We start from the raw sequence: 25,241 nt of genomic DNA on the forward strand, positions 1-25,241 counted from the left end.
AGTAAATCTATTAGTCCTGCTCTTAGCCTAAGCCAGTATTTACAAATCATCTTCTTGACAAGTAGTCCTTTAAAAAAATAGAAAGTAAAAAGCATACTAACTTTCCTTTCCAGTTATTGAGGGATAGAAGTAAGTTTTTACCTCCTTGATTATATAAAACTAGGTGGTTTAGAGTTGATTTTCTGGCTCATTGCTTGGCTGTGTGGCTTCAGAGTAGTTGAGCCAGAGTTGGTTAAAGTTTTCCATTCTCACTCTTGAATGGCAGCTCCTTGATTATGAGCTGTGAGATCTTAGACAAGTTATCCAGTTTCTCTTGGCTGCAGTTTCCTCATCTATAAAATGGCACTGATAATAGATGATTTTAGTGTCTGCCTCAGGGTAAAAGATGTTACAAATGAAATACCTTGTGGCCTGTTCCATAGTATATGTTGGGTAAATGTTAGCTGCTGGTGGTGGCACTATTAAAGCAAGAAAGGCAAAAATCCTGAGTCTGTAATGAGATATCCAATAGCTGATTCCAGGAGGACTGGGAAGATTCTGTTCTGCAATTGTCATTTATGCGTAAGTCCAGGCCAGCAGTTGAAACTTTCTAATCATCTGTCAAAGCCTGTCAGAACCATAAAGGATGTTTGCTTAGGGATTAATGCTTTAAAAAATACCCCCGTTGTTTTTAAGATATAGACCATCATCTTGTCACCGGCCAGACAGAATTTGGTGCCATGGTGTGTGTATCAGGAGAGACCTACTTTATTGTGATTTTTTCTTTATTGTATTTTTGAATGTAACACCTGATTATGTGCAGTGTATTTAAGTTTTAAAGCACCATGATACATTGAATACCTCAAACGTACCATGCAGTCCAACAGTAGAATGTTAACAGTACTTGGCCATGGATTACTCTCTACAGCCCTTCCTTGCTACCCTACCCTATCACCCAGGGGTGGCCTGAATTTTGTGTTTGATTTTTTGCCTTTTAAAAACATAATTTTCTCACAGATGCGTGTGTGTGTGTGTGTGTGTGTGTAGTATAAAAAATAAATGTTACTATATATGTATATATAATATATTTACAATGTATATACAATATAGTAATGTTTATTTATTTATTTTGAGGGAAAGAGCACAAGCAGAGGAGGGGCAGAGAGAAAGGGAGAGAGAAAATCCCAAGCAGTTGCACTAATAGTGCAGAGCCTGTCATGGGGCTCGATCTCCCAAACTGAGAGATCATGATCTGAGCCAACATGAAGAGTTGGATGCTTAACTGATGCACAGGTGCCCCACAGATGCATATATATTTAGATCAGCACATTTATTTTTTATTTATTTTATTATATGAAATTTATTGTCAAATTAGTTTCCATACCACACCCAGTGCTCATCCCAAAAGATGCCCTCTTCAATGCCCATCACCTCCCCTCCCCTCCCTCCCACCCCCCATCAACCCTCAGTTTGTTCTCAGTTTTAAAGAGTCTCTTATGCTTTGGCTCTCTCTCCCACTCTAACCTCTTTTTTTTCTTTTTTTTCCTTCCCCTCCCCCATGGGTTTCTGTTAAGTTTCTCAGGATCCACATATGAGTGAAAACATATGGTATATGTCTTTCTCTGTATGGCTTATTTCACTTAGCATCACACTCTCCAGTTCCATCCATGTTGCTACAAAGGGCCATATTTCATTCTTTCTCATTGCCACGTAGTACTCCATTGTGTATATAAACCACAATTTCTTTATCCATTCATCAGTTGATGGACATTTAGGCTTTTTCCACAATTTGGCTATTGTTGAGAGTGCTGCTATAAACATTGGGGTACAAGTGCCCCTATGCGTCAGTACTCCTGTATCCCTGGGGTAAATTCCTAGCAGTGCTACTGCTGGGTCATAGCGTAGATCTATTTTTAATTTTTTGAGGAACCTCCACACTGTTTTCCAGAGTGGCTGCACCAGTTTGCATTCCCACCAACAGTGCAAGAGGGTTCCCGTTTCTCCACATCCTCTCCAGCATCTATAGTCTCCTGATTTGTTCATTTTGGCCATTCTGACTGGCGTGAGGTGATATCTGAGTGTGGTTTTGATTTGCATTTCCCTGATGAGGAGCGATGTTGAGCATCTTTTCGTGTGCCTGTTGGCCTAGATGCATATATTTTTAAGCAATATATTCATTTGGCTTATTTTGACTTTAATATAAATAGTATCACTTTATGAAGTCTTTGAGACATTTTTTTACCCAACAATAAGCTTCCCAGGATTATTCGTATTATTTGTGAATAATTTTCAGTGCTGTATAATATTCCATTTGGTGAATATATATTTTATTTTTATTATCTTGCCAGGGGACATTTTCTGTTTCTTTTTTAAATAATAGATATTTCTGGGTGATACAGGTGAAGGGGATTAGAGTACACTTAACATGATGAACACTGAGTAATGTATGGAATTGTCGAATCACTATATTGTATACCTGTAACTAATATACTGCCTGTTAGCCCTACTGGAATTAAAATTTAAAAATATAAATAAATATTGCTGTTGTGAGCACATTTCTGTGCATGGTTCCTAGTGCATATGTACAAAAGTTTCCCTAAAGCAGTTACCTTGGAATGGAAGTGCTAGCTCGTGGAGTGTTCAACATTATCACATACTGTTGACCTGTTTTTCAAGAAATTTGTACCAATTTACGTTCCTCCAGCAGTGTATCATCATTTTTAAGAAAGCTTTGTTGAGGTATAATTTGTATATTACAAAATTTGCCTATTTTAAGTGTAGAATTCAATGATTTTTGTGTAACCAGCACCTTGAGTCCAGTCTTAGAGCATTTCTGTTGGCTCCAAAAGCATCCTCATGCTGACATAAATTCTCTTCAACATTTAATATTGTTCATCTTACTTATTGTCAATCTTTTCCCGATAAAATATCTCATATGGGAATTTGCATTTCTTTGAATACAAGTGACATACAATAGCTTTTCATGTCTTTGTTGGCATTTATGATTCCTCCATTGTGAAACATCCACTGCCTATTTTTCTGTTAGACTGTTTGACTTTTTCTGATTATTTGAGTTTTTTTTAATGTATTCTGGAAAACAAAATTATGCCAGTTATATTTGTTGAATTATTTGCTTCATTTGTGACTTACTCCTTTATATTTTTGTTTCTTTTGTTTTCAGTGTCTTTTTTTTTTTGTGTGTGTGTGTGATAATGATGAATTTAAATCCTAGCCCCTGAAGCTATCCAAGGTTATACTTTATCAAGTTCATGGGACTGTTGTACACATTAAATAAAGTGAAGTTAGGGGTGCTTCAATGGCTCAGTTTGTTGGGTGCCTGATTTTGGCTCAGGTCATGATCTTATGGTTTGTGGGTTTAAGCCCCACATCAGGCCCTGTGCTGACAGCTCAGAGCCTGGAGTCTGCTTCAGATTCTGTGTCTCCCTCTCTTCTCTGCCCCTTCCCTGCTTGTGCTCTATCTCCCAAAAATAAATAAACGTTAAAAAAATTTAAAAGAATACTAAAACAGGTCTTGCGATTTATGAATTAAAAAAAATTTATTATTAAAAAAAGTGAAGTTGCACAATACCACTTAGTATGGAACATACTTTTGAATTGTTTACACATAAGCTGAAGAATTAAAAACAAAATTAGAAGCTACTCAGTTATACTAATTGTCATTTAAGTGTTGTGCACTTAATACTTGATATAGCAGTCAGTCTAGTAAGGGATGTTAAAAGTAAGTTCATATCTTCATCCTGTTGTACCCCATGGTGAAGGTTTCTTGAGTAGGTATGTGACTAGCCAAAGGTACAGGACCAGAGGGCAAATAAAGTTCTACCACAGTTTCTGTAATTTTCACTGATTTTTTTCTTCATCAGAGAATGAGCAGCAAGAGTGAAATACTTTTTACATATATACAAGGTATGTTGTGAAAACATATTTGTTTACAAACATAAAAATACTTGGTAACTGTTTTGATAAGAAAATACAATGAATATTTTATATTACACCAAAAAATGTGTTTAGTTTTTTTGAATTCCTTATCCAGAAACACTTGAAAAGGAAGAAGACAAATTATTTATCTTTACTCTCACATGGCTGTGAAGAATTAAAAATGAAGAACATTGAAATAAGTCCAGAATAACCTCAAATATTTGGCCACATAGACTATTATAATCTTCAAAAGTAGGTGTAATAGTGAAGGCTTTATAAGCAGTTTTCAATCCATAAATACAGTAGGCATTTTGGTATTTTGGCCAATTTGGAAAATAAAAGCTGCAGCATCAGTAAAGGTCTGAGATGTCCCAGTTTTGTGGATTCAATTCAGTGTATTTATTTATTTTTTAAAAAGTTTATTTATTTAGAGAGCATGTGTGTGCAAGTTGGGGAGGGGCAGAGAGAGAGAGACACACACACACAGAATCCCAAGCACGTTCTGCACTGTCATCGCAGAGCCTGATGTGGGGCTTGAACTCACCAACCATAAGATCGTGACTTGAGCTGAAGTTGAGCTCTTAACCGACTGAGCCACCCAGGTGCCCCTCAATTCAGTGTATTTAAAGTTAATTGAAGTTGATATCAAAAATTTTAGAGATAGGTTTATTTACAGTGTCTTTTAGTGAACAAAGATTTTAATGTAATTGATTTTACATCAATTTACATGTACTGCACCGTGTGTTTAATGTCTTAAATTTTATCTTCTGGTTAACTACCTCTCTTGTTTAACTCTTTCATTGAGTTTTTAGTTTAGTAATGACGTATTTCATTTCTGGAAGTCTACCCCTTCCTCCCAGATCTGACTCGCCATTCCAAATAGTTTATTTTATGAGCTTATCTTTGTGATTCCATATTTTATTTTTTTAAATATTTCATGTTCTTTAGTGTCTCTCTGGTAATTCTAATGTCAACTACCTTTGGTGGGGGCTGGTTCTAAATGCTTTGTCAGTTGTTTTTGCTAGCTTTTTCCAGTGTTGCCTTGCTTCCCTGTGTGTATAGAGATCTTTGGTTGTATGCTTTGACTTGATCTTAATTTGTGAAAAATTTATAGATCTAAATGGAGGTTGCTTTTCTCCCAAGAGGATTGGGGTTGCTTCTGTGTGGAACCAAAGACACATTAACCTCAAACCCTTAATGGTCCACACTCAATTCAGGAGTCCAAAGCTCTCTGCAATCTTTATTTGACTGGACATTTCTCTCTTTTTCTTCTCTGCCCTCCTTCTCATATTCATAATTACCTTTTTATAAGGTGAACAGCCTGCCTTTTTTTTAATGGTACTTTTGTTGCAGAATTTTAATTTATTTGTTTCTCTTTTAAAAAATTGATTTGTTTAAATTCAAGTAAGTTAACTACAGTGTACTGTTGGTTTCAGGAGTAGATCCCAGTGATTCATCACTTACATATAACGCCCAGCGCTGTACCAACTAGTACCCTCCTTAATGTCCTTCACCCATTTAGCCTATCCACCTACACACTTCCCTTCCAGCAACCTCAGTTTGTTTTCTGTATTTAAGAGTCTCTTATAGTTTTCCTCCCTCTCTGTTTTTATTTTATTTTTCCTTCCCTTCTTCTATGTTCATCTATTCTGTTTCTTAATTTCCATATCTGAGTGAAATCATATGATACTTGTCTTTCTGTGACTGACTTATTTCGCTTAGCATAATACACTCTAGTTCCATCCACGTTGTTGCACATGGCACCAGAAATTCTTTTGGGTCACTGAGTAATATTCCATTGCACATATATGTATATATACCACATCTTCTTTAGCCATTCACCAGTCGATGGACATTTGGGCTCTTTCCATACTTTGGCTATTGTTGAAAGTGTTGCCATAAACACTGGGGTGCATGTGTCCCTTCGAAACAGCATTTTTGTGTCCTTTGGATAAGCATCTAAGTAGTGCAATTGCTGTGTTATGGGGTAGTTCTATTTTTAATTTTTTGAGGAGCCTCCATAGTGTTTTCCAGAGTGACTGCACCAGTTCGCATTCCCACCAACAGTGCCAAAGGGTTCCCCTTACTCTGCATCCTTACCAACATCTGTTGTTTCCTGTTGTTAATACTAACCATTCTGACAGGTGTGAAGTGGTATATCACTGTGGTTTTGGTTTGTGTTTCCTTGATGAGGAGTCATGTTGAGCATCTTTTCCTGTGTGTGTTAGCCATCTGGATGTCTTCTTTGGATAAGTGTATATTCATGTCTTCTGCCCATTTCTTCAGTGGGTTGTGTTTTAGTTGTTGAGTTTGTTTCGAAAGTTGTTCTACATTGGTTATTGTCTAGACTTTTATATTTATTTATTTATTTATTTATTTATGTATGTATGTATGTATGTATGTATGTTTATTTTTGAGAGAGAGAGAGACAGAGCATGAGCAGCGGAGGGGCAGAGGGAGAGGGTGACACAGAATCCGAAGCAGGCTTCAGGCTCTGAATGGTCAGCACAGAGTCCAGTGTGGGGCTCACCTCAGCAAGTGCACTCCTTAATCCCCATCACCTATTTTGCTCATCCCCCACCAGTCTTCCCCCTGGTAACTGTCAATTTGTTCTCTATAGTTAAGGGTCGGTTTCTTGGTTTGCCTCTCTCTCTCCTTTTATTCCCCTTTCCTCGTTTATTTCTTTTTAAAAAAATTTTTAATGTTTATTTAGTTTTGAGAGAGAGAGAGAGAGAGACAGACAGACAGATTGTGAGCTGGGAAGGGGCAGAGAGAGGGAGACACAGGATCTGAAGCAAATTCCAGGCTCTGAGCTGTCAGCACAGAGCCTGATGTGGGGCTTGAACTCACAAGCTGCGAGATCATGACCTGAGCCAAAGTTGGATGCTCAACTGACTGAGCCACCCAGGCACCCATTTGTTTTATTTCTTAAATTCCATATATGAGTGAAATCATATGGTATTTGTCTTCTCTGCCTGACTTATTTTGCTTAGCATAATACTTTCTAGCTTCTTCCATGTCCTTGCAAATGGCACGATTTCATTCTTTTTCATGGCCAGGTAATATTCCATTATCTATCTATCTATCTATCTATCTATCTATCTATACGCACACACACACACACACATACATATTATATATATACATATATACATACCACGTCTTCTTTTTTTAACTTTTTTAAAAAATTTTATTTATTTATTTTGAGAGAGAGAGAGAGAAAGAGAGAGAGCCAGCAGGGGAGGGCAGAGAGAGAGAGACAGAGGGTCCAAAGCAGGCTCTACACTGACTGATACGGGACTTGGACTCACGAACCGTGAGATCATGACCTGAGCCAAAGTTGGATACTCAACCGACTGAGCCACCCAGGCACCCCATATATCATGTCTTCTTTATACACTCATTATACGATGGGCACTTGGGCTGTTTCCATAATTTAGCTATTATTGATAATGCTGTTATAAACATGGGGGTTCATGTATCCCTTTGAATTAGTATTTTTGTATTCTTTGGGTAAATACCTAGCAGTGTAATTGCTGGATCATAGGGTAGTTCTATTTTAACTTTTTGAGGAAAGGGGGTCTGTTTTAAAACTAGTAAGTTTAGGGGCACCTGGGTGGCTCAGTTGGTAAAGTGTCCAACCCTTGATTTAGGCTCAGGTCATGATCTCATGGTTCGTAAGGAGATTGAGTCCTGCATTGGGCTCTTCTCTGGTAGCACAGAGCCTGCTTGGGATTCTTTCTCTCCTTCTCTCTACTCCTTCCCCACTCTCTCTCCCTCTCTCTCAAACTTAAAAAAATTAAAATGAATAAGTTTAGAGATGTGAGACGTTTTTATGGAAAGGAAGAAACAAAAAGAGCTATAGTGTCACACATTGTAATTAATTTTAAAGCAGAATGAATTTCATTTGGGTGTAATTTATTTTTATTGTGTAAAGATCTGAAGGAAATCCTCAGTCTGTTTTAAAATGTGGACCATGAGCTTTCATTTTAGTTATGGAAAGGTACAATTTTCCCTCATTACTGTGTAAAATGGATTGAAGTTTGAATTCTTTAAAGCACTAACCAAGTTTTATTTTTCTTTCCCCATGTGCATTACCTTTGAAACTTCAAGGGCTTGTTAAAGCCATATAAATTAGTGGCAGTAATTTACATTAGCCTATCTCTAAGTTCCTGGTGAATTAGTGGAGATTGGTGCCTGGTCTTTTGTTAGGTGTTGGCCGGACTGTGATAGGGTCATTAAAAGGGATGGTAAAAGCCTAATGAGGAAGAGCATACTCTTTTAAAAAATGCTTAAAATTTAGTATTTTTATTTAATTAGTTTAAGTAAAAATATCTAAAAAAAAATAAAAAAAAATTACCTCACTGTAATGTCCTATGAGAAACAGTATGTAATAATACTGAGTTATAAAAATGGGACCAGCTCCGCTATTTCTCAAGGGATTGATTACAAAGAATTATGATTCACTAGACAGACAATACATCTACTACTGAGGAGACTGACTGGACTAATTTTCAAACAAGGAGGCCTGTTAAATTACTGAGTATCTTGCTTCCAACTGTAAAATGAGGGTGTTTTGCCTCTGTTTTGCTAGCATGGGGATTATTCCAGTGCATTTTAGGTCTCTGCATTAATAAAATAATTACCAAGTACCTGTACAGTGTCAAAACTTGGCACTAGTTTTTTGGTAGATGTCAGATATAAAGAAAATGTTATTTTTCCTTTTATCAAAACTTGTTTACTAATTTTTAAAATACATTTTGCATACATTGCTTTGTTTCTTCTTAATAATTTGATGAGGGATGTTATTAGGTGTAAAAGATGTCCCCAGTTCTGCAGTTGGTAGACTTTGAGAGAGGGGATTTAAATAGGTGCTAGCTATGTCAGCTCTTGTAAAGACCAAGAGCACAACATCCAGTTATAACTCAATGACATTTCTGTGTCAGAATACCGTAATTTGATTTCTCTGTATTTTTATTTAAAAATTTTTTTTAATGTTTTTATTTATTTTTGAGAGAGAGAAACAGAGCACGAGTGGGGGAGGGGCAGAGAGAGAGGGAGACACAGAATCCGAAGCAGGCTTCAGGCTCTGAGCTGTCAGCACAGAGCCCGTTGAGGGGCTTCAACTCGTGAACCGCGAGATTATGATCTGAGCTGAAGTTGGATGCTTAACCAACTGAGCCACCCAGGTGCCCCTGTATTTTTTTTTTTTTAATAACCTCATTTGAATCAGGGGCAGACCTGAAAACGTTAGAATCTTTAATAATTCTTTCAGTATTTTCTCAGTCTTATAGCTTCTAGGTGGTGATTCTTATTTTTTTAATAGTTGGGTTTTTGAATAGAATGATATTTTCCCCTTATAATTCTTACATTTCAGAAATTTTTGTTGGTCATTGTGAATCCATCTTAGAGTGGGGCATATGCCACTGAAACTCAGGAGAAAGATTGGGGGCTCATAATATTGTTTGGAAAGTAGCCCCATTGGGATAACATTGAAGGTGTTGAGGATAATGGCAGGAGATGGGGGGTAGGGAGAGAAACATGTGGTTGGATATTGACAATTTTGAGGACAGAATATAGAGTGATGGCAATGAAGATGTGGAAAGCCCTAAATGAGAGAGTACCAGGTTAATGATTTAGGACTAATTTTGGAGGACAAGGGCTTTATGGTGAATTATTTCAGAAAACATGACAGACACAGGGTAAGAAGACAAACGGAGCAGGAGAGGGCCCAGGAAGCTGACTGGATGGGGTGATTGGAGTGGAGGGAGTGGGGATCTGACAGGAAATGTCTGCCCCAGTGGAGGTCAAGTGAATGACAAATATTGCTCAAGTACCTGCAGAACATTGTGTGGAGAGCTTTTTTTGAGGGGGATGGAATCTCAGAAGAGGCATTTGCCTATGAACTTGGGCTGGTGTTCAGACTTTCTGCTAAGACTCATTAGCTGTAAGCTTTGAATAGTTGGGCAAACTCTGACCTGTTATTGTTTGTATCTAGGGTCTTTCTGAAGACTGCTTTTATAGTAAATGAGTTCTGTAACCACTCTCACAAGTAAAACAGGCTTGCATTTTAAGCCTTACTAGTGTTTGTGTCGGATGGCTGTACCCGTGGGTGGGAATAATGGGAGCTTTATATGTTTGTCTGTCCTGAATTTTAGCTCCTTGGATATTTGTTGAGGAGGCTGAGAGAAGGGGATGATACATTGTATTTTAAGATGATCAGAACTGGAAGCATAGAGTTTAGAAATGATGGCTCAGGAGTCAAATTTAGGTTTATCTTTGCCACCTACTACTAGCTAGGAGTATTAGTTTTTCCATTTGCTCATTTGGGTATAATGTTACCTATTTTACAGGATTGTTTTGAATAGGTATAGTGTGTATGTATGTGCAGTATAATGGGGTAGAGTATGGCACAACAACTTATGTAAATGACAGACTAGATGTGCTCCTTGTCTAAATCTGGACTCTTAAGTGTTTCAGCAGAGCCTGTCTTTGGTGGTGGTTAGTTCAGTCAATAGTAGAGAACACAAATTGGAGAAGGAATTTTGAAGCAATAAGATTTATTTTTAGTCTCCATTATACCAGTTACTCTTAATATTTTAATAAGCTCTTTAATTGAAATGATATGACTTTTTATTTTAGCAAAATAAATTAGGTTTCAGCATCATGGTAACCTTGGCCTTACCTAGAAGAAAGTGCTGCAAACATGTTATTTGCCCACTAATGGAAAGAACCAGTAGTGAATTTCACAGAACTTTTTTTTTTTTTTTTTAATCACTTATCTCCTTGTTGTTTTGGAGGCTTGCCAGTAAGATATACTACAGAATAGTGGAGGTGTTCATTTCGTAGGTTCTAAGAAATAATAAGTGTTATTCCCAAAGGCTTTGTGTCCTTTAGACCATTCAGTACTCTGAGTAACTCTGGGAAGTGCTGCAGCTCTCATGTTTTCTTGAAGAAAGACGGAAGCTCAGGAAATCTCAGTGATTTTTACCTTGGTCAGTGGCAGAGCTGGGGCCATAATCTGGGTCTTCTCTCAGCACGCTTTCTCTACCTTTTTCCTCTCAGACCTGCATGTCGAGGGATGTCAAGGGATTCAGCCTTAGTTATTTCTGAAAGATAATGTCAGAAATAAAGATAAGAATTCCCCAAATGTAGGAATTTCAGAGAAATAGTTTGTTTGTAAATTCGTAAGCTCATTCAGTTTAAAATGATTTCTATAATATGTTGCTCATTTATTACTTCAGATTCATTGCCTCAGTAATGACTTTCAAATAGGAATCTATTATTAGAGTGATTGGGCTGAGGTCTGATTGGACTAGAGTTAAGAGGCTGCATCACTATAAATAGAGTGAGATAAAACATTTTATAGAATTTGATTTAATTTTTATGAAGTCTCATAAATTGGAACCTAGGATTTTCTCTAAAAGGATACTAGTTTTGACCAATTTCCAAATAGCAGACTTCCCACTGTGGAGTTTTAAGCTGTAGATAGAGTGGCTACTTAGGGAAATTTGGGAATTAAATTATTTCCCTTGGGACTTTTAATTATGTTACCTGAGGCAGAGCTTCATTAACTGCTGCATCAATAATTTTGCTAACCCAAAGCTTGAGGAAGTAAGATTAGTACACTGATTAGAGAATCATCTAGAGACCAAATTAAAACAGAACAACCCTGAAAGTTTTTAGTGGATAAGGGAGATCTGTGTGGTCATTGACATAGTTATTGGAGAAGGCCTTACTGTTATACAGAAATGCATTTAATGCCCCTCTTTAATAGCATCATAAGGAGATTGAAATGGATTTACAGGCATTGCAGTTTCCTCATGATTTCATAGGAATGATCCCAATATCTTATGTTTATGTGTGGTTATGAGAAAGGCATATAGGAAAAATACATAGTTTGTAAAGATTTTAAGCAGTTGTGAGTTATAATTGAATAATTGGTAAGTTCTAATAAAACTAGAATCTTTTCCTATCTGGTATCAGTGATTCTATCCTTTTCTCTGTATCATCACCATTATTGCTATAAAACTACATTATTCCAGCAGTTTTACTAAAGTTTGGATAAGGATTTTTTTATTATTCTGTATTTAAAATTTCCCATCGACATAAGAAGTTAATATTTATGCAGCCACTCTGGAAAACAGTGTGGAGGTTCCTCAAAAAATTAAAAATAGATCTACCCTATGACCCAGCAATAGCACTGCTAGGAATTTACCCATGGGATACAGGAGTGTTGATGCATAGGGGTGCTTGTACCCCAAGGTTTATAGCAGCACTTTCTACAATAGCCAAATTATGGAAAGAGCCTAAATGTCCATCAACTGATGAATGGATAAAGAAATTGTGGTTTATATACACAATGGAGTACTACCTGGCCATGAGAAAGAATGAAATATGGCCTTTTGTAACAACGTGGATGGAACTGGAGAGTGTTATGCTAAGTGAAATAAATCATACAGAGAAAAACAGATACCATATGTTTTCACTCTTAGGTGGATCCTGAGAAACTTAACAGAAGACCATGGGGGAGGGGAAGGGGAAAAAAAAGTTAGAGAGGGAGGGAGCCAAACCATAAGAGACTCTTAAAACCTGAGAATGAACTGAGGGTTGATGGGGGGTGGGAGGGAAGGGAGGGTGGGTGATGGGCATTGAGGAGGGCAGCTGTTGGGATGAGCACTGGGTGTCATATGGAAACCAATTTGACAATAAATTTTATATAGAAAGAATAATATTTAGTTGAAGGAGCAGTAAAAGCACAATGATCTGTGGTTTAGAAGTGCTAAGAATTTTTCCCATAATTATAGTGGAATTTTTAGGAAATAATGTATCACATGCTAAAGTTGAAATGCATAGGGATGAGAGTGGGAAGGCAGAAGATATATTTTACTATTAGTATCTTGAGATGATGTCTGATGTTGAATATGACTTCTAAGCTAATGTACAAATAAATAATTTAAAAAGAAAAAACTACTCCCACCCTCAAAGAAAAGGTGTGCCAAAAATGGAAAGCACACTTCAGATCATAGTCTTTGAAGCAATGATTTTTTGCTAACAACAACTGAGGGGTGGAGCCTTAACTTATACTTCCATTTGGAGTCAGGAATTTTATTGGTATACTTTCATACTAATGTTCATATAGAACCATATTATGCTAGTAGTAATCTTGGATCTTTAATAATTGATATATACATACATATATTACCTGAATAATGATTGCTTTATTTTTCATTTCTCAGTGAATTTAAGTGTACAGTATGATAATTTTGGCACATGACAGTTTGATTAATAAATGCTATTTTTATTAGTTTATTAACATTTGATTTTTTTTTCCTCTTTCTCCTGGTTCCAGGGTGTGGATGAATGGAACATAGCTCACCTAAATACGGTCTTGGATGTGGTTGAGGAAGAGTGCGGTATTTCTATTGAGGGTGTAAACACCCCTTATCTCTATTTTGGCATGTGGAAAACCACATTCGCGTGGCACACCGAGGATATGGACCTCTACAGCATTAATTATCTCCACTTTGGAGAGCCCAAGTCTTGGCAAGTTTCATGTTTAATATTCATTTACTTAGGAGTTTTGAAATTTGGGTAATATGAACCTACTGAAGAGGATTTTTTCATTTTATCTGGTGAATTCAGATTTATCTGAGGTGAAATTTTTTGAGTGTAATAATTGATTATTTTCCACTCTGCCCATGGTTTTACTCAAAACCATAAAGTTAGTGGTGACTTGTGTATCTAAGGTGGCTTGCATACCATTTTGTGGGCCATGGGTTGATAGATACTGTAGTCTTGAAGAATTTGTTAGGCATTGTTACTTTTTTGAGCATTTGTTAGAAGGTATGCAGGAAATAGTTAAGAGTGAAAGTTGACCTCATGGATGTGGAGTATCTGGTAATCTTAATGATCTTCTGGTCCAGCCTTTTCTAAATAAATGACTAGTTTAGGAGAGGAGGGATGAATTCAGGAAGCCTATCATTGCTCTTTGGGTGATGGGCATGGGGAAAAGAATATCATTGTTAATACGTGTTCTTAACTAGCAGTTTCCTGTGTTTGTGAGCCTCTTTCCTCATATTTCTGAGCAACGACTTACAGATGTACTGCATTGTAAAATACATCATGTAGTACACACATATGTAATCGTTAGTTTGTCAGTCACCCTGGCCAATTTCATGTTTTGAACTTGTTTTTGTGGGTTTTAGTCTTAGGGGAGTTTAAGCATCAATTCTATTTTCTGTAATACATGGACATGCAGGAAAACACAGACAGAAGCATACAAAGCGTCACCTTGACCAACCCAGGGAAGATAATGTTTCTGATGGATGTGAACATGATAGGATGCTCTTCAGGTGTTCGTGTCAGCCCAGTAGCTTTCTTGCCTCCAAGTTAAAGATAATGGTCTGTTTTCAAGTTCTCCTGCTGATTAAGTATTGAGATGCAGTTATTTGGGGATAATCTCCACACCCATTTTGCCATTATTACTTGTCTTTGAGGTTTTATCATTTGGTGAGGTGTGAAGTTATAAGCTTTCTCCAAAAAACTCAAATATGGCAAAAATTGCTAATGATCAAAAATGGCATTTAGTTGGAAGGCAAGTTTTAGGTGGAAGAGGAAAGTTCTTAGGACATACAAGAAAAATTCAGACAGTTCTGATTTGTTGTGTTCTGATTTGTTGTTAAGGAGTCCCTTAACTCCACAACAAAAGTTAGGGGAAAGGCTGTTTAACTTTTTTTTCTTAATATGAAATTTATTATCAAATTGGTTTCCATACAACACCCAGTGCTCATCCCAACAGCTGCCCTCCTCAATGCCCATCACCCACCTTCCCTTTCCTCCCACCCCCCATCAACCCTCAGTTTATTCTCAGGTTTTAAGAGTCTCTTATGTTTTGGCTCCCTCCCTCTCTAACTTTTTGTCCCCCTTCCTCTCCCCCATGGTCTTCTGTTAAGTTTCTCAGGATCCACATAAGAGTGAAAACATATGGTATCTGTCTTTCTCTGTATGACTTACTTTACTTAGCATAACACTCTCCAGTTCCATCCACATTGCTACAAAAGGCCATATTTCATTCTTTCTCAGGGCCACGTAGTATTCCATTGTATATATAAACCAGAACTTCTTTATCCATTCATCAGTTGATGGACATTTAGGCTCTTTCCATAATTTGGCTATTGTAGAAAGTGCTGCTATAAACATTGGGGTACAAGTGCCCCTATGCATCAGTACTCCTGTATCCCTTGGGTAAATTCCTAGCAGTGCTATTGCTGGGTCATAGGGTAGATCTATTTTTAATTTTTTGAGAAACCTGCACACTGTTTTCCAGAGCGGCTGCACCAGTTTGCATTCCGGCCAACAGTGCAAGAGGGTTCCCGTTTCTCCACATCCTCTCCAGCATCTATAGTCTCCTGATTTGTTCATTTTGGCCACTCTGTCTGGCATGAGGTGGTATCTCAGTGTGGTTTTGATTTGTATTTCCCTGATGAGGAGTGACATTGAGCATCTTTTTGTGTGCCTGTTGGCCATCTGGATGTCTTCTTTAGAGAAGTGTCTATTCATGTTTTCTGCCCATTTCTTCACTGGGTTATTTGTTTTTCAGGTGTGGAGTTTGGTGAGTTCTTTATAGATTTTGGATACTAGCCCTTTGTCCGATATGTCATTTGCAAATATCTTTTCCCATTCCGTTGGTTGCCTTTTAATTTTGTTGATCGTGTCCTTTGCAGTGCAGAAGCTTTTTATCTTCATGAGTTCCCAATAGTCCACTTTTGCTTTTAATCCCCTTGCCTTTGGAGATGTGTCAAGTAAGAAATTGCTGTGGCTGAGGTCAGAGAGGTTTTTTCTGCTTTCTCCTCTAGGGTTTTGATGGTTTCCTGTCTCACATTCAGGTCCTTTATCCATTTTGAGTTTATTTCTGTGAATGGTGTAAGAAAGTGGTCTAGTTTCATCCTTGTGTTAAAGAGATGTTTCATCCATTTGTTAAAGAGACTGTCTTTTTTCCTTTGGATATTCTTTCCTGCTTTGTCAAAGATTAGTTGGCCATACTTCTGTGGGTCCAATTCTGGAGTCTCTATTCTATACCATTGGTCTATGTGTCTGTTTTTGTGCCAATACCATGCTGTCTTGATGATTACAACTTCGTAGTAAAGGCTAAAGTCTGGGATTGTGATGACTCCCGCTTTGGTTTTCTTCTTCAATATTACTTTGACTATTCAGGGTCTTTTGTGGTTCCATATGGATTTTAGGATTGCTTGTTCTAGCTTCGAGAAGAATGCTGCTGAAATTTTGATTGGGATTGCATTGAATGTGTAGATTGCTTTGGGTAGTAGTATTGACATTTTAACAATATTTATTCCAATCCATGAGCACGGGATGTTTTTCCATTTCTTTGTATCTTCTTCAATTTCCTTCATAACCTTTCTATAGTTTTCAGCATACAGATCTTTTACATCTTTGGTTAGGTTTATTCCTAGGCATTTTATGCTTCTTGGTGCAATTGTGAATGGGATCAGTTTCTTTATTTGTCTTTCTGTTGCTTCATTATTAGTGTATAAGAATGCAACTGATTTCTGTACATTGATTTTGTATCCTGTGACTTTGCTGAATTCATGTGTAAGTTCTAGCAGACTTTTTGGTGGAGTCTATCAGGTTTCCAAGTATAATATCATGTTATCTGCAAAAGTGAAAGCTTGACTTCATCTTTGCCAATTTTGATGCCTTTGCTTTCCTTTTGTTGTCTGATTGCTGATGCTAGACCTTCCAACACTGTTAAACAACAGCAGTGTGAGTGGACATCCCTGTCGTGTTTCTGATCTCAGGGGGAAAGCTCTCAGTTTTTCCCCATTGAGGATGATATTAGCTGTGGGCTTTTCATAAATGGCTTTTATGATCTTTAAGTATGTTCCTTCTATCCCGATTTTCTCGAGGGTTTTTATTAAGAAAGGATGCTGAATTTTGTCAAATGCTCTTTCTGCATCAGTTGACAAGATCATATGGTTTTTATCTTTTTTTTTTTTATTAATGTGATGTATCACACTGATTGATTTGCAAATACTGAACCAGCCCTGCATCCCAGGAATGAATCCCACTTGATCATGGTGAATAATTCTTTTATATGCTGTTGAATTCGATTTGCTAGTATCTTATTGAGAATTTTTGCATCCATATTCATCAGGGATATTGGCTTGTAGTTCTCTTTTTTTTTGCTGGGTCTCTGTCTGGTTTGGGAATCAAAGTAATGCTGGCTTCATAGTATGAGTCTGGAAGTTTTCCTTCCCTTTCTATTTTTTGGAACAGCTTGAGAAGGATAGGTATTATCTCTGCTTTAAATGTCTGGTAGAATTCCCCAGGGAAGCCATCTGGTCCTGGACTCCTATTTGTTGGGAGATTTTTGATAACTGATTCAATTTCTTTGCTGGTTATGGGTCTGTTCAAATTTTCTGTTTCTTCCTGTTTGGGTTTTGAAAGTGTGTGGGTGTTTAGGAATTTGTCCATTTCTTCCAGGTTGTCCAGTTTGTTGGCATATAATTTTTCATAGTATTCCCTGATAATTGCTTGTATTTCTGAGGGATTGGTTGTAATAATTCCATTTTCATTCATGATTTTACCTATTTGGGTCCTCTCCCTTTTCTTTTTGATAAGCCTGGCTAGAGGTTTATCAATTTTGTTTATTTTTTCAAAAAACCAACTCTTGGTTTCATCGATCTGCTCTACCGGTTTTTTTAGATTCTATATTGTTTATTTCTGCTCTGAATGTTATTAATTCTCTTCTTCTGCTGGGCTTGGGGTGTCTTTTCTCTTCTGCTTCTATTTCCTTTAGGTGTGCTGTTAGATTTTGTATTTGGGATTTTTCTTGTTTCTTGAGATAGGCCTGGATTGCAATGTATTTTCCTCTCAGGACTGCCTTCACTGCATTCCAAAGCATTTGGATTGTTGTATTTTCATTTTCATTTGTTTCCATATATTTTTAAATTTCTTCTCTAATTGTCTGGTTGACCCATTCATTCTTTAGTAGGATGTTCTTTAACTTAACTCCATGCTTTTGGAGATTTTCCAGACTTTGTCCTGTGGTTGATTTCAAGTTTCATAGCATTGTGATCTGAAAGTGTGCATGGTGTGATACTTACGAAGGTCTGTTTTGTGACCCAGAGTGTGATATATCTTGGAGAATGTTCCATGTGCACTCGAGAAGAAAGTATATTCTGTTACTTCAGGATGCAGAGTTATAAATATATCTGTCACATCCATCTGATCCAATGTATCATTCAGGGCCCTTGTTTCTTTATTGATCCTGTGTCTAGATGATCTATCCATTGTTGTAAGTGGGGTATTAAAGTCCCCTGCAATTACCACATTCTTATCAATAAGGTTGCTTATGTTTATGATTGTTTTATATATTTGGGGACTCCGGTATTTGGCGCATAGACATTTATAATTGTTAGCTCTTCCTGATGGATAGACCCTGTAATATATAATGCCGTTCTTCATCTCTTGTTACAGCCTTTAATTTAAAGTCAGTTTGTCTGATATGAGTATGGCTACTCCAGCTTTCTTTTGACTTCCAGTAGCATGATAGATAGTTCTCCATGCCCTCACTTTCAATCTGAAGGTGTCCTCAGATCTAAAATGAGTCTCTTGTAGACAGCAAATAGATGGGTCTTGTTTTTATCCATTCTGATACCCTATGTCTTTTGGTTGGAGCATTTAGTCCATTTAAATTCAGTGTTATAATTGAAGGATATGGGTTTAGAGTCATTGAGATGTCTGTAGGTTTCATGCTTGTAGTGGTGTCTCTGGTACTTTGTGGTCCTTGCAACATTTCACTCACAGAGTCCCCCTTAGGATCTCTTGTACGGCTGGTTTAGTGGTGATGAATTCCTTCAGTTTTTGTTTGTTTGGGAAAACCTTTATCTCTCCTTCTATTCTGAATGACAGACTTGCTGGATAAAGGATTCTTGGCTGCTTATTTTTTCTGTTCCTCACATTGATGATTTGCTGCCATTCCTTTCTGGCCTGTCAAGTTTCAGTAGATAGGTCTGCTACTACTCTTATGTGTCTACCTTTGTAAGTTAGGTCCTGTTTATCCCTAGCTGCTTTCAGGATTCTCTCTTCATCCTTGTATTTTGCCAGTTTCACTATGATATGTCTTGTAGAAGATCAATTCAAGTTACGTCTCAGGGGAGTTCTCTGTGCCTCTTGGATTTCAATGCCTGTTTCCTTCCCCAGATCAGGGAAGTTCTCAGCTATGATTTGTTCAAGTACACCTTCAGCCCCTTTCTCTCTCTCTTCTTCTTCTGGAATTCCTATGATACGGATATTGTTCCGTTTGATTGCATCACTTAGTTCTCTAATTCTCCCGGATTTTTTTTTTATCTCTCTTTTTCTCAGCTTCCTCTTTTTCCATAATTTTATCATCTAATTCACCTATTCTCTCCTCTGCCTCTTCAGTCCATGCTATGGCTACCTCCATTTTATTTTGCTCCTCATTTATAACATTTTTAAGTTCCTCATGACTATTTTTTAGCCCCTTGATATCTGTAGTAATAGATTCTCTGCTGTCCTCTATGCTTTTTTCAAGCCCAACAGTTAATTTTATGACTATTATTCTAAATTCTTGTTCTGTTATATTGCTTAAATCAGTTTTGATCAATTCGCTAGCTGTTGCTACTTCCTGGAGTTTCTTTTGAGGAGAATTCTTCCGTTTTGACGTTTTGGTTAGTCCCTGCAGTAACTCCAAACTGAAGGGCAGTTCCCCTGTGCTGTCCTGAGAAACTTGTGTTGGTGGGCGGGGCCACAGTCAGACCCCAACCCACCGCTGAGGCCACAGTCAGACTGATGTGTACCTTATCTTCCCCTCTCCCAGGGGCAGGACTCACTGTGGAGTGGTGTGCCCCCTGTCTGGGCTGCTTGCACACTGCCAGGGTTGTGGTGCTGCTTCAATAGGATCTGGCCAAGGGCGTTTTAGATGGGGTGGATCTGAAAGGTGCACAGGGGCAGGAGGGGTTGGCTTACCTAGCTTTACCATGGGTGGTACCCTGCGGGAGGGGCCCTGCAGCACTGGGAGGGAGGTAGGCCCCTTTGGAGGGATGTATCCACAGAAGTATAGCATTGGGCATTTGCACGGTGCAAGCAAGTTGGGTGACAGGAACTGGTTCCCTTTGGAATTCCGGCTGGGGGATGGGAGAGGGAAATGGCACTTGCCAGATCCTTTGTTTCCCCGCCAAGCTCTGTGTTTCCGGGGCTCAACAACTCTCTCTCCTGGCGTCGTCTCACCCTCCCTGCTCTCTGATAGCAGAGCTGTTGACTTTTAACATTCTAGATGTTAAGTCCCACTGGCTGTCAGAACTCACGGAATCTGGCTCCTCCGCTTTTGGAAACCAGACTTCAGGGGCTCTGCCTTGCCCTGTGGACTGCTCCTCCACTGCCCTGGCTCCCTCCCGCCAGTCCATGTAGCACGCACCACCTCTCCGCCCTTCCTACACTCTTCCGTGGGACTTTTGTCTACACTTGGCTCTGGAGAGTCTGTTCTGCTAGTCTTCTGGCTGTTTTCTCGGTTATTTAGGCAGATGTGGGTGGAATCTAAGCGATCAGCAGGATGAGGTGAGCCCAGCATCCTTATACGCCACCAACTTCTCTGGTTCATTTAACTTATTTTAAAGGTGTTTTATTTGCACATTTCATTTGATAAAGTCTTAGCATTCTGCTCTCTTAATGGAATAAATCAAAATCAAACAGTTTTAGCAGGTGGTCTAGGACCCAGAGAGGCTTTTGTGACAGAATGGTATGATGGGACTATTCATGACATAGGTGTTTCCTGAGGGCTGGTTTTGAGCACATGCTTTAGATCCTGTGGGTTTCTGTCATATTCCTTCAACACCACTGTAATGTCTCTTGGAATGTCATCCTTTAGTACTTTGGGGACTTAGCTTTGAGAGACTTGGAGAGATATTTTAAGGAATCCATAGGCATTTGGGCTGTTTCTCAACTGCATAGTTACCTCTGTGCTCTTTGTGACATTCACTTTTAGTGTGAACCAAATTAAATGAAATGGATAAATTCAATATGTTGGTAAAATCTAATGTATTGGCAACTATGTACTATATATTTTCCTTAAAAATCTGAAAAGCTAGTAGCAAAACTTTTCTGGAGGTGTTTTAGAAATCAGTTAATGAGAATGCCTGGAAACAATAATTTGAGATTTTCCTATTAGAGGAGTTTAGATGATATCTCTGCTTTCTTATCAAGAAAGATGATCTCCCCACCCTGTCTGGGGAACAGGATTATATTATCTCCTAAAGATCATTTAGGGGAGAGTATTCTGATCAGGGAGAAGACTGATTCTAGAGTCTTGGGTCTTTGTGAAAGAATACCACTGTTCATGAGTGAGAATAATTATGCCCGTTTTCAAAGAATTTCTTTCTGCCAGCATCTATATTTTCTGTAGTTAATTACTCTATTAGTTATTATAGACTCCATTATATGCATTAATGGTAGATTTATAATATCACTATTATCTTTAACCTTGACTATTATTTATAATGATAAAATAATAAAACACAACAGTGAGTTATGACTGCTAATCTACATTACATTTTCTAAGATAACTACTGTAGGAAAAGAATTATATAAATGACTGTAAGGCTATTTCCCGACAGATTTATGAAAGATTATATTAGTTCAGCATAAATAATTTTGAGGTAAATTCTATTATTAAAATTCATTTTAGTACTCATCATAATACATGTTAAATGAGTTTTGAATGATGGTAGAAACAGTACAAATTCATGTAAATATTGGGAGGTGGACAGTGTCTGTTGGCAGAACTTAGACTCAAGGGACAAGCAATCTGGGCTCTAGTCCTTATTCTGCTGGTAACATTTGTGGCTTTGGCCAAATAACTGTACTTCTTTGGAGCCCAGTTTACTCACCCACAAAATGACAAGGTTAATCATGATAATCTCTGATGCTCTAATTCTGTGATTTGTGATCAGAACCATGGGAATATTTCTACTTACTCTGTCTATAAAATGAGAAGATGAGGAGGTGACATCAGGTTCTCTTTGTGCATGTGTGTACATGTGCTGGTTCCCTTCAGCTGTCTTCACCTTGTTGAGTTGAATGTGGGATGGTTGCCTTTACTTTTCTCCAGGGAATGCCCACACCTGTGCTTGACATCTCTGACCTGAGCAATGTGTCTTCCTTCTTCTAGCCTTATAGCCTGTTGTTGAACTTCAACTTCAACTTCTACTACTACTAACTACTTTTACTACTTCTCCTCCTACCCCTCCTTCTACTGCTGCTTCTCCTCCCCCCTTCTACTTCCGCCCCTCCTCTTCTCCCCCTCCCTGTTTCTACCCACCCCCCTCCTTGCTCTTCTTCCCACTTCTCTTCTTCCCGTCCCCCTTCCACCCCTCCCCCCCCTTCCTTCTTCCTTTCTACCTGCAGGCATCAAGTTTTGGAAATGATTATTGTAAAACTGCCTAAGATTCCCTCCTTAATTCCATGTCTACACTGGTCTCTGCTGTCTTCTGCCTGTGTATCCCTTAGTTATTGCCTGAAGGCCTTCTGGACTGTGCGCTGCCCCTACCTTAGACACCTGTTTTTGTACTTTTAATGTGCTTCTGACTACCTCCTTGCCCTTTCCTGTGTCTGTCTTGAAGTTGGGGTCTGTGTCTATTTGTCTTTGAATCATCAGCACTTAACAAAGAGTCTAGCTATAGGACTGAGGCTCTGTAGTTCTTGTTTGGATTAGGAGAGTGTTAAATTGTTTTGGAACAATCTGTTTAGGGACAGATAAGGAAATATATAGAACATTTTATAAAGATTTTTTTTTTTGTTTGTTTAAAATGTAACTGTTAAGAATACGCAGTTTCCTGAGATTTCTGAGTAGCTGCAGATATGCACAGCTCCAGATGGAAGCCCTGAGACATACTTTGCTGGACACTGAATGTGGCCGATTTTGCCCACTAAGTGTTCATGAGCATGGAGCTATACTGAAGAGACTAGAGGAGGTGATGATTTATTTAAACATTTTTGGTGTAAAGGTTTAAGGGAGAAAGAATGTTTTAAATAAGCAGATAGAAAGCTGCTTTAGCAGTTAGTGGTAAAGTATTTATTTTCTTGGAATGAACATTGACTTTGGAGCCAGAAGACCTGTTTTAAAATCTCAGTCTGTCACTTACCAGCTGAATAAGTTAGGGCAAATCATGAGTTTCCTTAACTGCTGATCGGAGGCATGATTTATCCTCTGCCTCTATAGGGTTGCTAGGAGAGTTCAGGGATATACTTTGTAAAAGAGCTTTGTAAACTGTAAAGTACCATACAAATATTTTCACTTACTATTATTTCAATAACATTATGAAAATAAATCTTTTTTTTGTCATAGTAATGACTCAAAGCCAGAACTTGGCATGATGTGTCTATATATAATACAGTAGGGGTTTCAAGGATAAATACAATATAATTCTTCCTTTCAAGTGTTATGTGTGATAATGTTAATTACTGGAGGATATAGAATTTAGATGGTACCTTGGATCCTTCTTCCGGAGACTGTCCAAACACAGTGAATATGAGACTTTCAGATTTATTCAAGTATTTTTTTAAAAGAACAAAGAAGGTGGTGTTACATTGATCTATGCATGTTTAATATATATCTTCTCCATCAAAATGTGAGCTCCTAGAGAAGGGGACCCTGTTGGTTTTGTTCACTAACACATATCCCTTGCCTGGCACAATATCTGGCATGATTGTGGCACACAGTAGGTGCTCAATATTTGTTAAATAAACAGCTTTATGGATGAATTTCTTACTGAGATTTTTTTCTTTAAACACCTAATGCAGAACATTGCTTTAGGGATTGGATAGCCTGATAATATTCAATGATACATTGAATTAGCAACCCATGGTATTAATTCCTATTTATCCACTTGGTAAGTTGAGACTCATTAATATATTCTATTTTTCAATGTTAAGACTAATTGGATAATGGTGACAGCTGTATCCTTTTTGATGGTTTGTATAAAAAAAATACTCTTGGAATTAGTTTGTTTCTGGTTTTAATTACTATTCCTAGGGAAAATTGCCCTGTAAATAGGAAAAATAGACTTGCATAAATACTTTATCTAGTATTAATGAAATTAACTGCATAAGTTATTATTATTTTTAGGCATATGGATGCATAGTTTTTTTTAAGGTATTATTAAAAAAGGTGTAAGAAATTGGAAATCTGCTTAAAAAGTATGGTGTTTATTTTGTACTTAGCTACTGATTATATTATTAGGAAGAAAAGGGTACAGTGATAAATGGTATCAAAAATTATTTGATCAAATGGCTTATAGTTTACTTAAACCTGAGCCTGACTTCCAAATAAACACTATTGTACAGGCACACATACACATGCTTGTGGTCCAAACATTGAGTCTTGTAGACGCCTGCTCAGCAGAGTTCCCTAAAAGAAGCATCTGTGAAATCTAGTGTTTGCAATTTTCAGAGCAAATCTCACTGTTTTCACTGAAGTAATGTGATGTAATGCCTTTTTACTAACTGATCCGTAAGTGTGCATTCTCATACAGGAACTCTGAACTTACATTAAGTACTCTTGGTATCCCTGGAAGACAGAGCAGGGGCTTGTAAATTCCTCCAGGATGCCTCTTATTGTTGGTACTTTCACTTAAAGTTATCATCGTCACCTATAAGAGCCAGAAAAATCCCTTCAAATGAAAAGAAATTGCTGAATCAAATCCATAACTCTTAGGGAAAAATAAGATTGTTAATGCAAATTTATTTACTTTGGAGTTCACGGAAAACAAACATTAGTGCTGTAAGTTTTGCACATTACCATGGCAAATGTTGTAGTTCAACAGTTACTTTGCCTAGCTTATCTTTTTCCCCATATTTCTTCTCTCCTTTTCAGATGGTTTTAATCTTACTGTTTAGATAGTACTTTGTAGAAAATACATACTACTTCATATTTGTTTTGCAAAAGTTATTCCTTGACTTGAGCATATAGGAAAATTGTGTGTGTGTGTGTGTGTGTGTGTGTGTGTGTGTGTGTGATTACATGTCTACAGGGAAGCTTGCAAATAGATTTATGTCTTACTTCTGTGATCTCAAATGTATTTGTTCTTTGTAAGCTTACTTTACAAGGAGTAGGACTTGACTAGGGTGGTGAAGTATGTTTTGTTTTTGGTGACTCCATTCCATTTAATGAAGTCCTTTTATGTGTGCCAAGAACCATGCTAATCACTTCAAGAAAGCACAGAGTTTTTCAGGGGCACCTGGATGGCTCAGTTGGGTGAGTGTACTACTTTTGATTTCAGCTCAGGTCA

The 25,241-nt window shown here is 37.7% G+C and overlaps 1 protein-coding gene and 1 long non-coding RNA gene across 21 annotated transcripts in view; one reads left to right on the forward strand and one right to left on the reverse strand.

Annotated features, from left to right (window-relative positions):
- KDM4C (lysine demethylase 4C) overlaps nucleotides 1-25,241 on the forward strand; it is a 437,058-nt gene that overhangs the window by 71,236 nt on the left and 340,581 nt on the right. For 16 of the 19 annotated variants that reach the window (XM_053907888.1, XM_053907903.1, XM_053907887.1 and 13 more), the window contains one exon: nucleotides 13,268-13,461. The exons of 2 other annotated variants lie outside the window; for them this stretch is intronic. In XM_053907888.1, the coding sequence (XP_053763863.1) occupies nucleotides 13,268-13,461 (194 nt within the window). Of the gene's footprint in view, nucleotides 1-3,860; nucleotides 3,904-13,267; nucleotides 13,462-25,241 lie in introns of those variants that run through there. One more of the 19 variants, XM_019438115.2, reaches the window with a different exon arrangement.
- Nucleotides 1-25,241, reverse strand: part of LOC109260120 (uncharacterized) — a 70,182-nt gene that overhangs the window by 14,360 nt on the left and 30,581 nt on the right. For both annotated transcript variants that reach the window (XR_002076877.2, XR_002076878.2), the window contains exons 3-4: nucleotides 24,501-24,602; nucleotides 10,907-11,024 (exon numbers count right to left, since the gene is read on the reverse strand). This is a non-coding gene — a long non-coding RNA (uncharacterized LOC109260120). The remainder of the gene's footprint in view (nucleotides 1-10,906; nucleotides 11,025-24,500; nucleotides 24,603-25,241) is intronic.

Source organism: Panthera pardus, unplaced genomic scaffold, assembly GCF_024362965.1.
Source record: "Panthera pardus isolate Hobbes unplaced genomic scaffold, ASM2436296v1 HiC_scaffold_20, whole genome shotgun sequence".
NCBI lineage: Eukaryota > Metazoa > Chordata > Mammalia > Carnivora > Felidae > Panthera > Panthera pardus.